Below are 24,550 nucleotides of genomic sequence, written 5' to 3'. Positions count from 1 at the left end.
GTCGAGTATGTGTCCGCACATAACGAGATGGTCATTGTTGCAGGATCCAAGACCACACCTGCACAACGCCAGGCACACTGGCAGACCGTTGCGGACATCTTAAGTGCCCTTGGAATCGTGAGGCGCACAGCCAATGATTGCTATAAGCGCTGGAATTACCTAAAGCGCAGGGCAAAGAGTAAGCTGGCCTCAAGTCATGCCGCAACTCTAGTGACTGGAGGTGGGTCTCCAGTAGTAGACATGGAACTCACTCCACATGAGTCAGTCGCTGGGACCTACGTCACGGAGGAACAGATCCAAGGCGTGGGAGATCTGCCTGATTACGAGGCATTGTCCGGTGAGTGCACATGCATGTGTGTGTCATCCATGTGCATGGTGTTTGTGAGGGCTTCTGTTTGTGTGCCAGGTGAGAGTGTGTGCGCCTGAGTCGTATGGGTCAGCCATGTGCTTCATGCAATACATCCTGCGCAGCTGCATTTGGCCATAGCAGTATCCCTTCTGCCAACAGTAGACATCTAGCCCAACTGCACGCCAGTTGCCCTTGAAGTGTCACCTTGCCACAACATTGTTGCTTATTTTTCACTGTTCATTCAGTCAGATTGTTTGCATTCCACCACTTTTACTAGGCATTTCGCAGTCCTCTAGTCACATGTCTGACATGGCTATGGTAAAGTGGAGTGACTTTGTTACCTGGATATCATTTGTTCACACATGTCCCTGTGCAATTGGACCATTTTGGACTGGCAGCTCCAGGTGAAAAATCTGACCTGTTTGAATTAGAAAAGCTATTACATGCGGGAACTGGACTGAATGAATAGGTGCTGCCCTCCTCTCCATCTTCTCAATAGCAATGGTACATGCCATCTGTGTGATGGCATGTGTGTTTCACCTGGCAATCACAGGCCAATGTGTGATGCCACTGCCAGGCAGCATGCAGAAAATGTGTTCATCTTCCATCTTGGTGTCATCAGTGTGTGCCATTTGCCTGCCCTTCATATGCAGTGAGGGTGCATGCATGGGAGGGTTTTAGTCATGTGGGACATGTGTCAATCAAGTACTGGTTCTCTTGCTTCTCAGCCCTCATTGTGTGCCATGGTGCTAATGCCTGTTTCCATTTCTTTGTTTTTATGTCTTTGCAGGGGAAGACGCACCTGATACTGCTGGGGTTGTGGAGATGGTGCAGACCCAGGAGGGGTCCGAGGGCCGACCAACCACCAGTGAGGGACGTGGTGTGGTGGTGGGTGAGAACCCACAAGTGCTGCAGGTCGTGCTCTCAAGGGGTGTCTCTGGCTGCACCTCCCCCGAGCTGTACTCAGGTGTTGATTCGGATGATGAGACCTACGTGCCGTCGCAGGTGAGTGTTCCAGGGAGGGATTCTGTTCTGTCCCACCCACCTGCACCAGGGTCAGAACCCTCAATGGGGATGTCAGTGTTGGCAGCTACGCCTTTGGTGGTTACGGATGCAGGGTCACACTCCGCGACATCTGATCCTGTTCCTGGGCCAGCAGATCAGAGGGGGAATGCAGTCCTGCAGCCTCAGGCAGTGCCGGCACAGCAAGGCGCAGTTCGCCTTGCCCCAGACGGGTGTGGTGCCCGCCGACGTGGTGGCTGTACGCCACCTGGCAATACCGCATGGGAGCAATCCATTTACGGTATGGCAACCCAACAGGCAGCATCATCCGAGATGATGGCTCAGGCCATGGATAGGGTGGCCACTTCCATTGTCCCCCCTGAAAGGCTGATGGAGCGACTACAGCAGCCAACCGACTCCATCTGCCAGTCACACAGGGAGGACATGTTGGCGTCCAACAGGGACAGGCGGGCGGCACTGGCGACTCTGCAGGAGGCCATCTCCATAGAGTCCCAGGGCCACAGGGAAGCCCTGAGGCAGGAGCTCCTTCACCTCAGGACGACTCTTGTTGAGCTTGAGGCTTCAACACACCAAAGGACAGAACAGCAGCTGGAGCGTCTCACCCGTACGCTCTCAGCTGAGATGCAGGCAACGAGGGCGGAGGTCCGGGCATCCCGTGAGTTGTTGCATGGGGACCTCCGCACACTCATCCTCCAGAACGAGACCTACCACACCCGCATGTTTGCAGCCATGGAGGAGCAGACTAGGGCCTTGCGTGGGCTGCCTCCCATAGTGCAACCACCTCCGGATGCAGCTGCACAGGGTGATAATAGCGACAGCAGTGATACTCCCACAATAGGGTAGCCGTGTGGGCCATGAGCCCATGGAGGTGTTTTTTTTCCCAGGATCCACAGAGGTGGGTTTTGGTGTGCACCCTGTCCTCGGACCTCCTGGGTGGCCTCCCCAACCCCCCCGGGCCCATCAATGGCCATTTTTGTTTTTTTTTTTATTTTTATTTTTTTCCCAATTTTTTTGGGACAATTTGTTGCCTTCCGTGGTTCCTGTGGGCATACGCTTCATTGTGGCTGGGCACATGCAGGCTTGTCATGTATTTGGTTCAGATGCTTGGGTTTGAGTCACACACACACACCCCTCCTGCTTCCCGTTTCCATGGGCTTGCAAAGGGTGTGCCCAAGTGACATTGACGTACATGGTGACATTGGACTCCCACTACATGTGTGGGTAGTCTAGTCAATACTGTGTATACATTCCTAGTGCATATTGCTGTTGTGTTGTACACTGCATGTTGCATTGATGTGTAACTCATCATCTGTGTCTACCTCCCAATTTGCAGGTCCCTTCCTCATGTCTACACAAGGCCCTCTAGTTTGGAGATGGGGTCCATGTTGGCAGCAGTGCACCTACAACTCTACATGGCGCCAACACTGCAGTGTTGGTAGTTGTGGGAGTGCAGGCATTTCCAGGTGGTGAGACTACTAATTTATAACGTTTGTGATGTCATGTTAATGGTAGTACCTGCTCAAGTTTGTTGTTGGTCCTGCATTACTGTGAGCATTTTAGGTGTTGCAAGTTTCAATTAGGGACACTGTACATTGTGACACTAGTGTCATGTTGTGGGGATTACTTTGTTTACCTGCAAATAGCATGACATGGCACGGTGTGTCGTGTGGCGGTGCTGGGGTTGGGTTGGCTGACATGGCACTGTCCTCTTGTTGCATTTTGCAAGTGGGTATTCATTTTAGCTGCTTGAATGTGTTTCTTCACAAAACTGCATTGGTGGTGTCTGTGTGGGTAGGGATGCACACATTGTAACACTTCCAGGTGAACAATCTCAGGCTGATATGGTTTTCACGGTTGATTCTCCAGACATTCAGGATCAGTGTCAGGTTGAGTCATCATTGATTGTCAGATGGAATGTGCCAGGGCAGTGTGCACTCCACAGGGGTGTGATTTCTATGTGAAGTAATTAGCCACTAGCTGTGTACGGGCTACCTCCCCCCGTGCCCTTTCCCGTCCCATGCGCAGCGGCTGTGCATGTGGTTGGGGATGTGGGGCCACCACCATGTCCACGGCCAGGCCCCGGCGTGTTGCAACGTTGTGCAGGACGCATGCTGCCACTATGATCCTGCACACTACTGGGGGAGCGTACAACAGCTGCCCGCCAGAACGGTCAAGGGAGCGAAAGCGTGACTTTAGCACTCCGAATGTGCGCTCCACTATGCCCCGGGTTGTAATGTGGGCTGTGTTATATCTTACCTGGGGTGGCGTGGTGGGGTTCCGAATTGGCGTCATCATGTGGGGGCTGAGAGGGTAGGCACTGTCCCCTGTGGAGGTGGTGATTGGTATCATTGGTGGGGTTGTGACCTTGCTCAGTATCTGACATGCATGCATGTGCAGTGGCATTCATACTCACCAAGCAGCCATGTATCGCCATGCCGCCCAGCTTCTAGGTCCCGGCTTAGGGTGGACATTCGGTAAATGAAGCTGTCGTGGGTGGACCCGGGATAGTTGGCATATACTGAGGTGATGATTCCCTTGGCATTACATACTACCTGCACGTTGATGGAATGCTAGTGCTTGCGGTTCCTATAGATGTGCTCTGATGCCCTGGGGGGACGTAGAGCCACATGGGTGCAGTCGATGGCACCTAGCACTTTGGGGAATCGTGCCACACCGTAAAAATCCAGGGCGGCAGCATGCCTTTCTGCAGGTGTTCTGGGCAGGTATATGTGCCTGCGGACTGATGGGCGTGCAGTGATGATGTTCAAGACCTGGTGTAGGCAGCGTGACTGGGTGGCCTGTGATACCCCACCCACTATGGCACTTGTCCGCTGAAATGATCCAGTGGCTAAGAAGTGCAGTACATTGAGGACCTTCTCCAGGGGGCTGAGTGCTTGGGAGCACAGGGTGGATGATGTGAGGTCATCCTCCCACTCACTCACCAGGTCCAGTATTATGTATGGTACCTCCCATACACCTGGTCATCAGGCATCCCGAAAAGGCTGGTTCTGGGTGTGAATATTCTGGCCCTGACTATCCTCCTCCTCCTCCTCCTCCTTTGGTAGCCCACGCCCACTGCTGCTAGGAACGGTATGTTCATCCTGGGTCTGAGCTTGTTATTTTGTTAGCGCGCAAATTTATGCGTTGCGCGTGTTGTAGGCGAGCGTGTGACCCGCGCACCCCTGAAATCCAGTACCCAGTCCAATAGCGTGTGGAAATTCCAGCGCACCCCGGGATACAGGTGCGCTGACGTACTTGCGTGTGTAAGTGCCCGCGCACCCCTGATATACACGTACATATGCCAATCGCGTGTACGCGCACTTTTGTCCAATTACACGCGATGACACTCTGACGTGCAGTCTTTCCACGTGTGCTCTGTCATCACGTGCTGTGTGGGAAACACCCGTGCGGGTCACGTCACAGACGCGCTTACGCGCTGAGGGCCTTTGGTCCAATAGAATCGCGTATGCGTGCTGACGCGCTTACGCGCTAAGGGCCTTTCCTCGAATTTCACGCTGACGTGCAGGATTTTCACGTGCCAAATCACTCCGTATCAAGCTGGCCACGCAAAAACACACGGAAGACCACGCTCCTGCCCAGAAGGCCGAATTACTGCCCCCCAGTGCCCCGAGCAGCCTCCCACGTGCCATCTGCTGCTGCCTGCCTGCCTGCTGCCACCGTGCCCTGCCATTTGGTGCCTGCACATCAGCCATCTGCAGGGGTCCAGTTGCTGTGTCCACCCCTGCTGGAACTGAAGACTGGGATTACATCGCTCCACAGCCCAGCCCCAGGATCCAGTTGCCCACCAACACCTGCCTCTGGGGTTGCCATGTCGGGCACTTCCACATCTGGCACCAGTGGCAACCCCAGGCCAGAGGGGCAGAGGGGCACCAGCTTCACTGCCACCGAAGTTGGTGTCCTGGTGGAGTATGTCCTGGGGCAGTATGATGCCCTCTTTGGATCGTCCCGCGCCAGCAAGGAAGGACGGGAGAGGATCTGGGCCGACTGTGTGGTTGCCATCAACGCGGAGGGGGTGGCAACCCGCGACGTCCAGAAGATCAAGAAGCGCTGGGAGGACTTGAGGTCCAGGACCCTCGTGAAGGCCCGGCGCCTCGTGGAGGGGGGCCGGGGCCGCATGAGTTCCATCCAGATGAGGGTCCTGGAACGCGTACGCCCAGCGCTCCACGCCCAGATCCTTGAGAGGGAGACCCGTCTGGAGTTGAGCGGTAAGTGTCCAAGCATTGCTGTGTGAGACAGGGCATGTTGCGGTGTGCTGGTTCTCTGATACTTGCCTGTATGTGTGACATAGGCCATGTATGCATGTATGTGTGCAGGGACATCATGGTAATGCATGTTCGACCAGTGATGTGTGAACCACATGGTTGTTGCATGTGTTTAAATGCCACATGGGGAGCCCTATGCAGATTTTAGACATGAGAGCATGCCAGTCTCTGTTCCTGGACATGGGTGGGGGGTGAGGGATGGGTGCTGATGGCAGGTACATATATGGTAGCCATGTCTGTGTGCCTGACCTGCGTGTCTGTGACTTGTGCATGCCATGGATGCATGACACATGTGTGTGACAATGCACAGATTCACTGATGCAGCCTAGTTACCCTTGTATCCGCTGTGTTTGGGGTGTATGGGGCCAGATGGATGTGACTGAGGTGAAGTGTGTGCATGTGATAGGCATGACCCATGATGCATGTGAGTTCCATATCATTGTATGTTTCAAGAGTCCATTGGACATGTATGGAAATGTCCATGGCATGCACCATGCCTGTTTCTGTGTGTGTTTTGCCTGGACTGACACATGTGTTGTGGAGGGACATGATGGAAGTGTACTTTGACAGTGGTACTCATCTGCTATTGCTTCCTGTCTAGGGGACCATTGTACAGTACCCTGATGCTTGTGTTCTTTGTCTCCCTCTACGCAGCGGCTAGTGAAGAAGAGGGCGGAGACGGCGCTGTGGAGCAAGGCGGCGGGGATGCCCCCACGGCTGCAGCGGAAGGGGTGGGTGAGCCCCCACAGGGGCCTGCTACGGTGTAAAACGGTGAGGAGCCATCCAGGTTGGTGGTTTCCACAGAGGAGGAGGAGGCCGCCACAGGGGCACACATGGGGCCTGGTGGGGGCATCCCTGCTGGTGCAAGTGGTGCAGGCCAGGGGCAGGAGGCAGCACAGGTCACCGTGGAGGGGCCTGTGCATGTCGCTGTCCCTGACCCTGTGAGTGCACCACCATGCACCAGCAGGGTTGCCCTGTCCCAGGCCCGTCCGCTGGTAGAGGGGATGTCCATGTCACCTGACTCCCCTCCACCTGCGGACGAGGGGACCCGTGTCCGTATGGAGAAGGTCCTGATTGGGGTTGCGATGCGCGCGGGTGCAATTCGTGATGACGTGCGTGCTTCCCGGGAGGAGCATGCACATCATCACGAAGAGCACCGTGCCGACGTGGCCCAATTGGGATCTTCCATGTTCGGGGGTTTCCTGCATGTGTCGGCCAATCTGGCGGCCCTCTCCTCCTCTGTGGAGGCTATACGCCAGTCGTTCTCCTTGCCGTCTTCCGGCCCAGATGCCACCAGGGCCCCCTGTGGACCTGCCCTGACCTATGCAGCCAGCTCGGTGGGGATCCCATCCCTGCCACAATCGGGAGTCGGAGGTCAAGCAGGGGTGGACACCACAGCAACTGTACCCCAGCAGATGGAGGATGTGCCGGCATCATCAGGCAGGGCATGTGCACGACGGCGTCGGTGGATTCCATCAGCCTGGATGCCGTCGTGCTGGCAGAGGCAGTTGCGTCGGAGGCAGCAGCAGAGTCAACGTGGGAGGCATCATGGCTCGGGGCCATCAACATCGGAGGGGCAGGCATCGTCCGGAGGGCAGGAGGACCCAGGACAGGAAGTGTCTTCCGTGTGGCTGCGGTTGGGCCAGCAGATAGGTGCGGAGCGGCGGCGGGCGGAAGAGGAGCGGCTCAGGATGGTCAGGGCGGAGAACTCCATGCGGAGGGCCCTGAGGCGGGCCGAGTGCCTCGAGGCAATCCGCAGGGGGTTGGAGGAGCAGATGGCGTCGTCCCTGCGGACCCTTGGGGCCATGGATCAGGCCGCTGGACTTGCCCGCCGCCTTTGTATATAGTACTTTAGTTTTAGGTTTCATTTGTTTATTCTTATGATTTGGAGTCGACGGACACAGCTCCACTTTTTGTATATAGTTGCATTTTTGTTAGGGTTTTTTGTAGGTTTCCTTTGTTCAGTTGGGCTCATGGACCCTTGGATATTTTGTACATAGTTCTTCATTGGATTGTTTTATTTTTTAATTTTATTTTTTCTTCTCCATGGAGCAATGGTGTTTGGATTTTTTTTCTGTCGGATTGAGTTCATTTTTAATGTGACTTTGAAGTACATTTTTTTGGATTTGGTGTTTTTCATTTTTTGGGACGGACATGCACCTTTTCTTTTTTTCATTGGCATTGTACTTTGTTTCATTTCATTTGCATTCATATTTATTTAATACATTTTTGTTTGCATACTTCACTGTGTGGTATCATCTCATTGGTTTCATGCATGTCATGTTGGGTGTTTTCAAATTCATTTGCAACCATTGTGTGTGACAGACATGGGTTCATTTGCTTTATGTACGTTGGGGGTGTAACATGTAATTTTCATTTCCATGTGGGTGAATGGGTTACTTGGCAGGGCCTTTTGGCTGTGGAGGCTGACCATTACGCACATGGTTGGTGATTGTGAGGACCTGGGTGCAGGGGGACATGGGTGGGGGCCTGGTGGAGGCTGCCCCTGGTGGTTGGGGGGTGGGGGTGGTGGTAGACATGAGTGGGGGCCTGGTGGAGGCTGCCCCTGCACTGCTGGGGGGTGGGGGTGATAGGGGACATGAGTGGGGGCCTGGTGGAGGCTGCCCCTGCACTGCTGGGGGGTGGGGGTGGTGGGAGACATGGGTGGGGGCCTGGTGGAGGCTGCCCCTGGTGGCGGGGGGGTGGGGGTGATAGGGGCCATGAGTGGGGGCCTGGTGGAGGGTGCCCCTGGATGCTGGGGGTGCAGGGGGACATGAGTGGGGGCCTGGTGGGGGCTGGCCATGGTGGCTGGGGGGTGGGGGTGATAGGGGCCATGAGTGGGGGCCTGGTGGGGGCTGCCCATGGTGGCTGGGGGGTGGGGGTGATAGGGGACATGAGTGGGGGCCTTGTGGAGGCTGCCCCTGCACTGCTGGGGGGTGGGGTGTGATGGGGGACATGAGTGGGGGCCTGGTGGGGGCTGGCCATGGTGGCTGGGGGGTGGGGGTGGTGGGAGACATGGGTGGGGGCCTGGTGGAGGCTGCCCCTGGTGGCTGGGGTGTGGGGGTGGTGGTAGACATGAGTGGGGGCCTGGTGGAGGCTGCCCCTGCACTGCTGGGGGGTGGGGGTGATAGGGGACATGAGTGGGGGCCTGGTGGGGGCTGGCCATGGTGGCTGGGGGGTGGGGGTGGTGGGAGACATGGGTGGGGGCCTGGTGGAGGCTGCCCCTGGTGGCTGGGGTGTGGGGGTGGTGGTAGACATGAGTGGGGGCCTTGTGGAGGCTGCCCCTGCACTGCTGGGGGGTGGGGGTGATGGGGGACATGAGTGGGGGCCTGGTGGGGGCTGGCCATGGTGGCTGGGGGGTGGGGGTGGTGGGAGACATGGGTGGGGGCCTGGTGGAGGCTGCCCCTGGTGGCTGGGGGGTGGGGGTGATAGGGGACATGAGTGGGGGCCTTGTGGAGGCTGCCCCTGCACTGCTGGGGGGTGGGGGTGATGGGGGACATGAGTGGGGGCCTGGTGGGGGCTGGCCATGGTGGCTGGGGGGTGGGGGTGGTGGGAGACATGAGTGGGGGACTGGTGGAGGGTGCCCCTGGATGCTGGGGGGTGGGGGTGCAGGGGGACATGAGTGGGGGCCTGGTGGGGGCTGCCCATGGTGGCTGGGGGGTGGGGGTGGGTGGGAGACATGAGTGGGGGCCTGGTGGGGGCTGCCCATGGTGGGTGGGGGGTGGGGGTGATAGGGGACATGAGTGGGGGCCTGGTGGGGGCTGGCCATGGTGGCTGGGGGGTGGGGGTGGTGGTAGACATGAGTGGGGGCCTGGTGGAGGCTGCCCCTGCACTGCTGGGGGGTGGGGGTGGTGGGAGACATGGATGGGGGCCTGGTGGAGGGTGCCCCTGGTGGCTGGGGGGTGGGGGTGGTGGTAGACATGAGTGGGGGCCTGGTGGAGGGTGCCCCTGGATGCTGGGGGTGGGGGTGCAGGGGGACATGAGTGGGGGCCTGGTGGAGGGTGCCCCTGCACTGCTGGGGGGTGGGGGTGATAGGGGACATGAGTGGGGGCCTGGTGGGGGCTGCCGATGGTGGCTGGGGGGTGGGGGTGGGTGGGAGACATGAGTGGGGGCCTGGTGGAGGGTGCCCCTGCACTGCTGGGGGGTGGGGGTGATAGGGGACATGAGTGGGGGCCTGGTGGGGGCTGCCCATGGTGGCTGGGGGGTGGGGGTGGTGGGAGACATGAGTGGGGGCCTGGTGGGGGCTGCCCATGGTGGCTGGGGGGTGGGGGTGGTGGGAGACATGAGTGGGGGCCTGGTGGAGGGTGCCCCTGGATGCTGGGGGGTGGGGGTGCTGGGTGACATGAGCAGGTGTGCAGGGTAGTCCCCTGTGGTGTGTGCTGCCTGCAGGGGCCGTGGAGGGTGTACAGGGAATACCTGGGAGCACACAGCCAAATCGCGTGTAGAATTTCCCGCGTACCCCTGTCATACACGTGCCCAGCAAATCGCGTGTGGAACTTCCCGCGCACCCCTGAAATCCACGTACCCTGACAAATCGCGTGTGGAACTTCCGGCGCACCCCTGAAATCCACGTACCCGGCCAAATCGCGTGTGGTACTTCCCGCGCACCCCTGAAATCCACGTACACGGCCAAATCGCGTGTGGAACTTCCCGCGCACCACTGAAATCCACGTACCCTGACAAATCGCGTGTGGAACTTCCCGCGCACCACTGAAATCCACGTACCCTGACAAATCGCGTGTGGAACTTCCCGCGCACCCCTGAAATCCACGTACACGGCCAAATCGCGTGTGGAACTTCCCGCACACCCCTGAAATCCACGTACACAGCCAAATCGCGTGTGGTACTTCCCGCGCACCCCTGAAATCCACGTACACGGCCAAATCGCGTGTGGAACTTCCCGCGCACCCCTGTAATCCACGTACCCTGACAAATCGCGTGTGGAACTTCCCGCAAACCCCTGGAATTCACATGCCCTGCCAATTCGCGTGTGAGACTTCCCGCGCACCCCGGTATACACGCACACGTATTTTTTGTCAGCGGGTGTCCGTGTTTGTGGGTACCCCTTTGCACGTCATTTGTCCTGGAGGGCCACAGTATGGGACATTCATCATGGCAGTATATAGGTGCTATTTTTTGGCGCACCTTTTGGCACACATTTCTTACAGGCGCAGAGACGCTACCGCCTGCTTTCTTGTGGCGGTCGTGTTTGTGCCTGTGCGCTGGTTTGAGCGTGCGCTTTTTTGCCCTATTCTATTCCATGAATACGTGTTGTAGGCGAGCGTGTGGGCGTTCCGTGGCACTTGTACCCCGTACTTCCCCCGTGACACCCGCATTTTGGCAAGTTGTTCCCCATTCCGAGTGTTACGCCCCGTGTTCCGCCTACTCTTTTTGCGTGCGCCGCGCTATGTGCGATTTTCGCTGTGGCCGGTGCGATTTTCGCTGTGACCTGGCGCACGCAGTTAGATGGCCTGTGCGCCAACGTGCGCCGCGCACTTTTTTATCGCACATCCGATGGTTTTCTCGCGCACGGCCTTCCATGAATCGATGTGCGCTGCTTTTCGTGCGATTTTCGCACTTGCACTGCGATTTTCGCTATTCCACTGCGATTCGCATGTTTTTGGCCACTTGCGCCGCGCTAATTATTCCATGAATCGGCCTATTAGTCTCCCTCAGCTGGGTTCGGACCAATTTCAGTTCGTATTAACTATCGAAGACTTTCGAATGTGCACAGGGTTTAGCTTGATCCGTTGCAGGACCACTTTCATCTCATTCCTTTTCACATTTGCCAACCAGTCAGATACCTAACAGAGACTTTCGAATGAGCACCCAAGTGGTGCCAGACCGCTCTGTTTACTGTAGCTTTCTTGCGCTCGTCACATACAATTCACACACTGTTCTCTTTCGATTTCTCCATACAATATTGCCGCTTGCAACCTTGGTTCTAACAAAGGCTGGTCTGGTGTCAGTCTCCCTGACTCACTGGCTGTGCTGACTTTACTGGCGCTGGTTTCTTGTAGGAGCCAAAGACAGTACCACGGTGGCAAATGCTCTTCCCCGCCATGGTTATGACATGGGAGAGCCCCACGTACCTCTGATACACAATGAAGGTTTCTTCAGCTTTAATTCCAAGGCTCATGAAAGTAACGGTCTGAAAAGGTCAAGGGTACTTTCCTCCTTGCAACCCTCTCTGGTCCCGCTGTCTTTCTCCTCATATTAAACTGTCATATTGGAACTGCTGCTTGCTCAGTGCTGCTTGTTCAGTGTGCTTTCGTGCTCTGCCTTTTATCCTTATGGGGAAGTGTGATGGAAGTCAGGTGTGTATAATTATCAATAGTTGGCAGACTCTGCCTGACCCTTATGTTGGGACATGTCGGGTATACGGCTCAGGTGTTGGTGTTTGTTTTTTCTCTCACAACGAGCTGTCTGTGAAAAAGTGTTTGTGTCAGGAAAGGGGGCGGAGGGGTTGAGTTCCTAGGTATCCTACCTGGTAGGATGGGGAAAAGGTGTTACAAGGAAGGGGATACCACGTCTCACCCTCTGATGTCCCACTTCCACTCCCCAAGGACCCCCTCATCCAGGTGATCCTCCCGCACTGGTCCACCCCCAGGAACTGGATCCAAAAGCGATGGCCATGTCCTGGCCACCTGGATGACAGATCCCCGGGGTCTAGCAGGGGACACCTTTTAGGTTTCCCACACAACCAACTTGTATGTATTGGACAGTGTGGTGGGTCAGAAGGAGGACAAGGACTCTGCTTTTCCATTTTAGTGTAGTTTTATTTAATAAAAAGGGACAAATTCTAACTTTCCCTAAACTATGAGTGTTCCCTTTCCTAACTAAGGTCCTCATCCGTCATCTGTGCAAGTCTTATCGGATTCAGTAGACTATCCAAAGCCAACCTATTCTGACCCTTCCACCATTCTACTAACTAAGGAACAGGAGAATTACTCCCTTCTCCTGTTGGATGGGGTTTGCCCAGGTTTAGTTCAATATGGACCTCGTAAATATCTTTTAGCCACCACTCATCAAGTTATCTAGTTCAGATACTCTACTCTTCCAGTGCTCAATCTGTTCCTTTACTTGTTTTCCCTTCTTTCTCTTTTTTGTTCTCATGCTCTTTCTCTAATCCTTTTCGTGTCATAGGATATCAACACTTTTCTCTTTATTCTCACAAAAGTTCTTCCAGTCTTTTGTTATTACATTTTCATCCAGCTCAACACAAGCTGTAAAGTCCCAACATTCTTTCTCACTTCCTTTCAGACTGGGAAGAGCATGAGCGTTCCAGTAACGATTATCACTCTTGGTTTTTCCAGTACTTCGACTCGACTGGGACGAGTATGAATGCTCATCACTCTCGCTTTTTAATGCTTCCTTTTGACTGGGATGAGTATGAGCGTTCCAGTAAGGTTTTTGACTACCTCTCTGTATTTTCCATACTTCGTTCTGACTGGGAGGAGTAGGAATTTTCCAGTAATGATTATCACTCACTTAGTATTTTTAATACTTAGTCTCAACTGGGACAAATTTGAAGGCTCCAGTAATGAATCAGTCTCTTTTGGTACTTTTAATGCTTCTTCATGACTGGGATGAGTATGAGCGTTCCAGTAATGACTATCTCTCTTTTGTCTCCCTCTTGGGTCTCCCGTTTTCCCCATTACCTGAGTTGTGTAATGGTAACGTCACTGGGGCCTTCTTCTCTTTGTGTCAGAACGGCTTCCCTTATTAGCAACTGATTGGATTGCTGCTTTGTTGCTCTTTCCTTTGTTGTCCGGCAACTCTTCATCCATTGTATCAGCATTGTTTATGGATCAATAGGTCCACCGCCTCTCACCTGCGGTAATGCCACCACTTTTCCTCACTTCAGGCTCAAGACTTCTCTCAGTAAGTCCTCTCTTAGCGTTCTCTCCTCCTCTTTCCAGTGTGGTGCGTTGGCGACTTGCTTCAGTTCTCCCTGCCACTCAGTATGCTCTCTCCTCACTTCAGCTTTCAAACAGTCTTCCCCTTCCCAAAGCGTCACTTTGGTGTTTTTGCCAGATTATTTTCCTCTTATCGGACGCTGCGCTTCCAGGACTCTCTCAGCTGAGCAACGCTGGCGGATTTGAAATTCACGGCCTCTCTCTCTTCCCAGTGCCCGTCTTCCAGTTTTATGATGTTCTCTGGGGCTTCCCTGGTATATTGTACAAGTCGTTCTTTTATTTCAGATTCCACTTCAATATGGTTCGATATGATATTCTCCGTCCCAGTTTTCTAAGCTTTCTCTCATAGAAATAAATGGTACACTTGGTTGACAATGACAAACTTTAATTTGTTCTTCATGTCTTCCTTCATAATATCTTGTTGAAGACAGTGTAGATTTAGGGAGTTCCTCGCTGGAACGGGAATCCTTGTCCCCAATGGGGGAGTCTGTCCAGGTAAAGTTCTGCTTGCCTCTACCCCTAGGGAGGGTGTTGCGTAGCAGGCTCACCTCACAAGCCTTGCAAGGAAAGACTCCCCCTTGTGGAGAATTGACAGAATCCCGCAATTCATCCTGGCAGTCTCATGCACACAGGTTTTGAAGCTTCAGCAGTGCAAAGATGGACACTAAACAGATCACATTTGGCACCTCTTCCCTTCCCTCTGAGATTATTTGAACGAGGCCCATAGATAAATATTTTGGGGAGTGGTGTTTTAATCGAGCTAATTCTGGTACTGAACAAAGCGCTCTGACTTGACCCAGTATTTGATGCAAACAAAGTCAGGCATTGCAGCTATTTGGGGCCATCTAACCAAGTGAATAGAACTAATCACCCAGGCATTTAGATCCAAATTATATTTGGTCACCAATACCAAAGTCCACTCGGATATGCCAAACTACCGGCCATATGTAACCAATAAATCCAAACTTCTATCCTGCCTGAAAATGGCATTAGTGCTCCCATGCATCATGTCCACCATCCTCCTTCCTCCCCAATGCATCGCCAACTCCCACTCCCTTGCAAGTTGCTGAATTTAAGACCTTCCACACCAAGTATCCATGCCCTCTCGAGCACAGGAACAGGTTTCTAGCATCCCGTTTGCCTCGAAACATACGCCTAGCCTCTCGCCTGACCACCACTCAACATCGACCTACCTCCGCCCCACTGACCACCTGGAGAAATAAACATCTAAATTCAAGAACAAAAATTCCTCATTGACCAATAGCACATCCTCTCAAGAAATAAATGCACCAACCAGATTATTGGATCATTCTAGCCCCCAGGGACCTTAGTCATCGCCTCTAAAGTACTCAATAATTCAAAGACAAATATAGATCATACCCCTAAAAGGGAAACCCTGCTAGAACTTAATACTAAACAAGTCACTGCTACCTTGGCCAACCAGAGATCAAATACCACTACTCACCTGAAGGGAGCCCTCATTAACGCTAGATCCCTCCTAGCTCATGCACTTGACATTGCAGACATCCTCACTGTCAACAACCTAGCCTTCTTAACTATCACTGAAACTTGGCTGCACCCAGCTGCTGGCCCCCTCTCCATAGCCATCCCAGAGGGTAACACCATATTCAGGAAAGACAGGGAGGTATCTAAAGGAGGAGGGAAGTAGCTGTCATTGCCAAAAACTGCCTACCTCTCAGAGAAACTGCCAACCAGGCCTTCTCTACCAAACTCATCTCCTTCAAAATCTCCCTATCCGCCACCTCCACTCTCACCATACACCTTATCTACAGACCCCCAGGCCCACCTCGGACCTTCGAGGAAGACGTCACTCTACTCCTATCCACCAATACTAAACCCTCCTCTAAAATGATGATTCTAGGTGATTTCAGCTTGGGTCTCAATGACCCTGCAAACGCCCAGGCACTCGCCATTGCAAACATGATCGAAGTGCAAGGATTTATTCATCCAATCTCCAACCGAACACACGACAAAGGCTGCATTCTTGACTGGCTAGCAGACTTTAATTGTCACACCAACATTCTAGGCAACAACCCATGCCCACCGTTAGACCACAATCTTATACTCTTCTCTATCAATGACACTACCCAGCCAACTGTCCCGCTCCCATCTACCCCAGCAGCCCCATCAAGAAATTCACAAAACATCACCCGTGTCAACATACTCCCCTTACTACTTCCACTAACAACATAACCCCACACCAGCTCTGATACCACAGACATGGTGGCACTCTACAACCAAACCTTCCTAAGACGTCATCAACAAAGTTGCCCCTTTGTGCAAACGCATGCCTAAACCAACTGCCCACCTAAACTCCTGGTACACCTCTAGCCTCAAAGCCCTACGAGCTAAAAAAAAAGAATTGCAGAAAGTGCCCGGAAAGAAATCCCTTCGCCAGAAAACAAATCACACTTCATCACGCTATGCTTGGAATACAAACAAGCCATCCTTCAATCAAAAAGCAATTCCTACAATGACAGAATCACACGTGCCAGGTCGGGCATGAGAGAACTCTTTACGATTCTATGCAAACTTGAATCCCCAGCCCCCTCACCAGACCACTGTAACAAATATCTACCCTGGTGTAAAAACATTCAAGATGCCCTCCTCTGCAACATTTCTCTCCTCCGAAACAAAATCAACTAAAAAAAAAAAAAAAAGAAACTAGCCTCGACTGCCCAGACTCAAGTCACGCAACCCACACTGTCCAACCCTGTGCCTAGATTCGAATTGACCCCTATTACCATCACCGAAACAACCAAAATCATCAATGGCCTGAAACCTTCTAGATGTCAAGGGGACATTTGCCCAGCCCATCAAAGACTGCGCTGCAGAACTTGCCCAGTTCATCACAGACATGATCAATAACTCATTCGCTGCCAACAACGTACCAGGAAATCTCAAAGGAGCATGGGTACACCCTCTTATCAATAAACCTACACTGGACCCTAACATCCCCATAAACTACCGACCCATCACAACGGCCCCTTTCCTCTTGAAAATACTGGATAGAGTAGCCTACGTGCAAATACAAAAATACCTGGAATCCCACCACCTCCTAGGCCTCCGCCAATCAGGCTTCCACCCGGGTCATGGAACAGAAACCGCCCTCTTGGATCTCAAAATCCAAATGGATGAAATAATAGCAATCTAGCCATACTTCTCCTACTCGATCTCTCAGCAGCCTTTGACCTGGTAAACCACGGCATACTCTGCAAACATCTCGCCTCAGATGCTCATTTCTCAATCAACGCTATAAAATGGATTTAATCCTTCCTATCCAATCGCACCATGAGTATTCTCAACCACTGCAGTGGCCCTCCTTCCACCAGTAACATGTGGAGTCCCCCAAGGTTCCTGTGTTTTACCAATATTGTACAATGTCTTTACTAAGCCACTTTTTGTCCTCCTAGAAAAACTGTGGGTCACTTAGACTGTACGCTGACGACACCCAAATACTCTTACCCATCACTGGCAACTACAACACCGATTCCAATGTCCTGAGCAAAATCTACCTAACTATCCAAGCCTGGATGGCGCAAAACAAGCTATGCCTTAATGGCGAAAAAACAGAACTACACCTCATTGGCAGTAATCTCATTTGAACAACCTCCCTGACTCCTATAAATCCTTCACCATAGACAGCAACATGATCGATACGGCAAAAGAGGTAAAAACCCTAGGAGTCTTATCTTGACTTGTCTCTGTCACAGACAAGGCAAATTAACGCAATCACTTCTGCAGCAGCCTATACTGCCAAACTGATCAATACTAGCAGACCTTATCTGACCACCGACAGCTGCATCACCTTGGCAAGTGCCCTTATTCTGTTAAGAATAGACTACTGTAACTCCCTCTTTGCAGGCACCAACTCCCGAAACATCAATAAACTACAGATTGTCCAGAACAATGCTGTAAGATTTGCGCTTAACATCCCTAAGAAAGACCACAACTCAACAGCCAGACGTAAGATCCACTGGCTACCGGTATGGGAACGCATCACCTTCAAAATACTCTCCCTCTCTCACAATACTGCCCCTACCTACCTATCTAGCTAAACAAATCACCAAAGCCCAATCCATTATACCTACCAGATTTGCATATTCCTTCAACTTGGCGATCCCTAGATTCAGATGCCAAAAAGCCAAAGGCACTAGCTTCCCGGTGATAGCAGCCAAACAATGGAACTCACTGCCGTTAGCTCTGAGATCATATCCCTATGGTCCTTACGCAAAGGTCTCAAAACCTGGCTTTTCACCTAAAGTAACTAGAAACACAATCCCTTTCATCCAATCCCATCTACAAGATCACTATACCAATGCTCTCATATTATGTAACCCTATGCACCTGGTCCTAACGTATACGCAACCTAATTATGCAATGTATTAATGTATGCAATGCACCAAACCCTGCAAAATGATGTAACCCCATGCAAAGTGCCATGTCTGTAACATAATGTAACTTGTAACTAAGGTAACTGTCAATCTTATGTAACCAGCGCCTAGATGCCTCTGGGTTTGGTGCGCTTAGATAATGCCAAATAAAAAATATAATATTGGATGCTCTCAGCGGTCAATACTGTCCAGGCTTCTAATCTTGAAGTAATGGTGGATTATTGTGACTGGCCTAAACAGCCATCTTTAAGTTGCAATTTCAGAAAAGCCAATTTACACATTCAAAAGCCAAACGCAACACCTTTTAACAACATTCAATGCAAAATACCCCAATTCTCCTTCTCTCATTATTCAGAAAAAGAGGTGCTCAAATTAATACAGGATCTTAAAGCAACCTCCTGCCCTGGAGATGATTGTCCGAAGAATATCTTCAAGGAATCAGACTTGCTGGTCCCCTGGATCACTAAGTTGATAAATCTATCTTTTGATGAAGATGTGGTACCGGTTGCGCTCAAATCTGCCTGGATAAGCCCCTTGCTGAAAAAAGAAAATCGAGATCCCACCAACAAAGACAACTATAGGCCAATAACCAATGTGCCCTTCATATTGAAGATATTAGACAAACTAGCATACATTCAACTTCAGGTTCATGTTGAAGAACACAACATTCTTGGTACTCGACAGTCAGGCTATAGGGCTTGTCATGGAACAGAGACCGACATGCTCAACCTCAAGTCCACCCGAGCGGGCATAGTGGATAAAAATCAAGCCGCACTGCTGATGCTGCTCGACCTCTCCGCAGCCTTTGACCTTGTTGATCACAGTTTACTAGTGACAAGACTCAGAGAGGTCACAAATTGCTCCATACTTGCGTCTAAATGGATAGCCTCCTTTTTGGGCCCTCGTATGGTAAGGGTCTGTGTGGGTAGTAATCACTCCACCCCCATATCTCAAACCTGTGGCGTCCCACAAGGTTCCTGTCTGTCGCCGCTGCTTTTTAATTTGTACATTCCACCTCTTCTTGATCTTCTTAATGAGGTGGGAGTACAATATACAAACTACGCAGATGACAGTCAGGTTGTCATCCAGCTCAGCGGCCTGTATAAGAACGATGTTGAAACCATCAATAACATCTACAAAGCCATCCAGGACTGGATGGCCTGTAACTCTCTGGCTCTGAATAACAACAAAACGTAGCTCATGATAGTATTCTCTAAGAACACTCGGAACAAACTAGACACAGATAATGCCAATTTCTTAATTGAGGGCAATGTCATTACTGTCCAAAGGAAAGTAAAAACATTGGGAGTCGTTCTAGATGATGAGTTATCTATGAAGCCTCATGTCTCTAACATCATTTCCAGCTGTGGACTGATTAATAAGCGAATCAATTACATTCGCCCATTTATAACAGCTGAAAACTGTGCACTTCTGTCCACGGCGTTGATAAACTCCAGACTGGACTATTGTAACAGCCTACTGTCCGGTACCACTGTCGCTAACATTCAATTTCTACAGGTGGCTCAGAATAATGCTCTGAGTACCATCTTTAATCGGTATCGGGTAATAATATCGCCATATATATGGTTGCCGTAAATAATATCGCTGTGAAAATGTTGTGGCGATATTATTTGGGTGACCATATATATGGGGACTGGGGAAAAAAAAAGAAAATTTTGGGAAAAAAAATCAAGTTTGGGCGGTGCGGGGGTGTCCCCCCGCATGTTCCATGCAATAATGTTGCTACAAAAAACGGCCATTTTTCGGCGATATTTTTGTATGGCAAGATTTTTGTGGCAACATTATTACATGGAACCCTTTAATCAATCTCGCTGCACCCATATTTCCACCTTCAGAAAGAAGCTACATTGGCTTCCTGTAAAACATTGCATAACGCATAAAGTGTTAACGACGACACACAAGTGCTTGTTCTTTAGCAGTCCTACCTATCTGAACGCATTAATATCAAGACCACTGGTAGAAACCTTGGTTCTTCCACTGCTACAGTTTTTGTTCCCCCCAGATTTAAGACAGCTAAATTTGGAGGCACCACTCTTAACGTCCAGGGTCCCCTCCTTTGGAATGCACTCCCTGCGGGGATACGACAGGTTCAAAATTATCCCCTTTTTAAGAGGGCCATAAAGACTAACCTTGAGTAATTTTCTAAATGACCCCTTTCATTTTTTGTGTGCGCCCTGTGGCCTACGGGCATGTGGCGCGTAATAAGAATTAAAATAAATAAATAAAATTCCTGTTTTGGATGATGATACAGAGGCTCTCTAGTTTTGTGAGAATTATGCATAATTACAACTTGTTTGCTAAAATTACTCCCATCATAAAACATTCATACAGAGTAAATGTTAACCACTTTCAGAAGTTGATTATATTACAAAGATCATAGTGCGAAACTAAAGTACCAACCCATTTCTTAGTTACATTTTTGTTTTTATGTTGTAGTAGAGGTATTCCAGTTAAATATGTTGTAGAAGGATCTTTTTGCAAGGGCTGTGTAGGTTAAGGATTACAGAGGAACTAAATTGGATGCCTTTAGTGATTTGGGTGTGTGACTTAGCACAGTGTAATACAGAGTACAGCATTTCTGCTGTACTTGTATCTTTTTGTATGACAGTGGGGTTTCTATAGTAGTATGGAGATCCTGGCATGAGATCTCCAAATGACCACCATCACTGCGACTCCCGAAATTGCTGTCTATTTTTTCTTATATTTCAACCCATTTTTCACCACATATATATGCAGGGGCTCTCCTTGCATTATATACCATTACCTCCCCCCACACCCCCCACATATATATGTGGTGTAAAATGGGTCGAAATATCGAAAAAGTCGACATTTTCAGAGGTCGCAGTGATGGGGGCGCAGTAATGGTATAATTCCCAAATGAAAGCACAGTCAATTTTATCATGCCCTACTATGTGTTTTACAACTTGAAATCCCAGAACTGCTTACCTTGGGGGTTGGGAGAGGGCATTAGCTGAACAAATGCAGGTTTCAATATACTGTCAAGAACATCACCTCTTCTAAAACCTTTATAGTGCAACTGAGTTGTTTCATGTTTTCCTCTGGCAATATTTCACCAGTTATCTAGTGCTCTTGATTGTATGACAGTGAAATGTATTTTATTCTAAACGTTTTTTCTTTTTTCTGGAATACAGTACAAGATTTTGCTTTACGTAAGCCAACAGCAGCCCGTCACAACTGCCAGGATCCACCCAGGGTTTGTGTTTACGGTAAGGTTTGGAGCATAAGCACAAATAATTATTTCTGAGCGCACAGCACTGGGATCAGTAAAAATATGTTTTCTATATCCGTTCTGAGGCGGATGATCAGTCTCTGCTTGCCTCAACCTCAAAATTCTTGTCCCGTTCTTGGATTTGAGTTCTGGGTCAGTGTTGCGGCTTGATTTGGGCTCCTTAATCTTGTCAGAGCTCAGCCTGTTCCGTATCTGTACTTTTTTGCTCTCACCCTTTGCTATGGCTTGCTTTGCAGGAATGCTGATTCTCCAAGTTTACCTCATTGCCTTCTGTTGTGACGTCACCAAGTCCGACGGCTAAATCATTATTTTCCTCACATTTAGTAATTTTCCTGAATGGTAATTTTTTCATCTTCTGTACTTTTACCAAGCTTCCTCTCCCTCCAAAAAGGCAAGTATTATTGACTGACTTTTTCAGTGGTTCTCCACATCACCACTGTAGATCCAATATGTGAGTTGAGACGTTGTATGTGCATGGCATGTATGCCATAGGATAGAAAAATTAAAACCCCAATGTCAATGGTCAATGATGTCATTAGGTTAAGGAGCCCTGGTTGCAATGATGAGTATTGACAGCACCATTCCTTTCCTGGGCTGTTCAGGCTTTGCACATGGACTTGAAGATCAAAGCTTATGTAGCTGAGGATAGATTTTATCACGACTTGAGAAGCACATGCTCAAGAACACACTTTGGCTGGGGCTTATTAGGATTGGCAGAAATTCATACTTTGTGCGTGCAACCTGTACAAGCCAGAGAATAGGAGCGAGTGACAAAATAATTGCTCTGCAGGCCATCAGTATGGTTTCTGAGAATGGGCGATTGATGGCACTTTTGTTCCCAGACTTTCTCACTGGATTCACTGTGTAAGGTATTACATGGATGTGAAAGGGCTACAGTAAATCCCCAACAATTACTGCATCTGTTAAATGCAGGCTTTCTTTACATTCGGGCATGTATTTGTATATTTGTTTTTTGTTAATAAAAGTCTGAAGGGCCAATTGCCTTCTCTGGTCTACAAAAGTTATAATGTTTTGTAATCATTAGCTTTTTACTGTTGGATTTTTCAATTTCTAGTTTCACACATTACATTTGTTGCTAACGTTTATTGGACTAACTGAAAATAATTGCTGAGACTGAATAAAGCATTAGCTTTTGAAGTCCCACCAACTTCATCAGATAATGGCCGCGGAGGTGACATTATAGAGTGGGGTTCACAATTTTATTGAGAATGATAGGTTTCCGTAATTGCTTACCATCTGTAAGCTCTGTACTGAGATGCTAATAGAGCATGGTGTTTGCAGTCATAGAATAAACGTAATGCTTCCTTTTCTGATTGAATCAGGTGAGCTTTCATTACGTGCAAGGACAAAATGGTTGAATCAGGTGAGCTTTCATTACGTACAAGGACAAAATGGTTTGGGTGTTTTATTCCCAGATCATGGACATATACTTAGCGATAGACTGGCGGCCTGTTGTGCAGAAGGCAAGTCTGTGCTCTTGTTCAGCTACATTCCTAGGCATTTTTAAGATTACTTCATTAGTGGAATTCGAGGAAAATAAAGATAATTTGTGTAGAAAACCATCTGAAGACTGATTCTATTGATTGCTAGATACACCTTGCAACTTCAATGAAGAACTTTGTTGCAAAATAATTTGACATTTATTTTTGTCCATGCTTGGGATTTGGTCATCTCTCAAGCCGTGTAATTGTTGAGCATACTGGCACGTACATCGTAAAATGCATTGCATTGGAATGTATTCAGGCAGTGAGCATATCCATTAACTGCCTATATCACCCAACCAAACTGCCAGAGGGCACCTTATCTATCGGCCACCAGGACCTATCTCCACCTTCACAGAGGACATAGCGTCCCTCTTCGCAGCCAAAACCAAGCCAAACTCAAAGTATACTACTTGGTGATCTTAATCTTGGTTTCCAAGACCCGAACGATATCAATGCCCTTGATATAGCCAGCACATTAACTGATCTAGGATTCACCCACCGCATACAGGAGCCTACACACATGAAAGGGAGAACCCTTGATTGGCTTGAGGACTTGAACTGTACGATTCACCTGTTGTCAGTCTCACCGTGTATCTGGTCTGATCATCATAAAATAACATTCTCAATTAAATCCACCCCCCAAAACCCCAAACCTAACATTGCACCGTCCATCCACACCCGAAATAAGAAGGACATTACGAAGGAGAAACTTCTCCCTCTAATCCTTCCCCTTCAAAATAACGCCACATCATCCTATTCCGACCCTACAGTCTTAGTGGATATCTATAATCACGCCATTCTAAAAGCGCTAAACTTTATAGCACTGCTAAAATTGCGCAAACCAAAACCATGTCCCCATCTCAACTCGTGGTTCACACCACACTTAAGAGATCTTCGGAAAGTGAAAAAAAATGCAGAGGCACATTGGAAAAGTACCCCTTCAGAAGCCAATAAAAGTACTTTGACCATTGCCTCTTCCAACTACAAAGAAGCTATATTTCTTGCAAAAAAAGACACCTACAATAAAAGTGTTCTACAAGTTGAATCTAACACCAAAGAGCTCTTCAAGACCCTTAAAGAACTTGAGTCTCCTATAACCCCCTTAGACAAGTGCATCACTGACACTCCTTGGTGCACTAACATCCAAAAAGCACTCCATGACAAAATATCCTTACTGCAAACCAAAATGAATACTAAAAAATGTAACCTTCTCTCAGATCCAGTATCTAACTCCACCGACTACAACATCACTGCTCAGGAGCACTCCTTCAAACCATTCAGTTTCTCACCCCTGTCGATATGGGAAGTTGAAAACATTAATCAAGAAGCTCAAACCTTCCAATTGTCAAGGTGATTCCTGCCCGGCACCTGTCATCAAGGAGGCTGCTCATGACCTCGCTCCATTCATTACCACCTTCATAAATGCATCCTTTAAATCAGGGATCGTCCCTGATGACCCGAAGGATGCTCGAGTCATCCCCTTAATCAAAAAACCTACCCTCGATCCTAGTAACCTGTCGAACTATAGACCTGTTACTACAGTGCCCTTTCTATGAAAGGTTTTCGACCGTGCAGTTTATTTACAAATCCAGGACTATTTAGAAACCAACAAACTCCTGGGCCTTAGGCAATCGGGTTTCCGTCCTAGACATGGCACAGAAACTGCCCTTATTGACCTTAAAACACAAATTGAAGACCTAAAAGATAAGGGCAAGTTGGCCCTGCTTTACTTCTCGGCAGCTTTTGATTTGTTCAACCACCGAACCCTCTGCCATCACCTGAAAA

General features: G+C 49.9%; 1 protein-coding gene across 6 annotated transcripts in view; it reads left to right on the top strand.

The window, feature by feature from the left end:
- FKBP15 (FKBP prolyl isomerase family member 15) overlaps positions 1 to 24,550 on the top strand; it is a 2,419,492-nt gene that overhangs the window by 198,654 nt on the left and 2,196,288 nt on the right. For all 6 annotated transcript variants that reach the window (XM_069609812.1, XM_069609811.1, XM_069609809.1 and 3 more), the window contains exon 5: positions 21,163 to 21,237. In XM_069609812.1, coding sequence (XP_069465913.1) covers positions 21,163 to 21,237 — 75 coding nt within the window. The remainder of the gene's footprint in view (positions 1 to 21,162; positions 21,238 to 24,550) is intronic.

This window comes from Ambystoma mexicanum, chromosome 8 (assembly GCF_040938575.1).
Source record: "Ambystoma mexicanum isolate Mex_15411 chromosome 8, UKY_AmexF1_1, whole genome shotgun sequence".
Taxonomy (NCBI): Eukaryota; Metazoa; Chordata; class Amphibia; order Caudata; family Ambystomatidae; genus Ambystoma; species Ambystoma mexicanum.
This window is presented reverse-complemented; position numbering and strand designations above follow the sequence as displayed.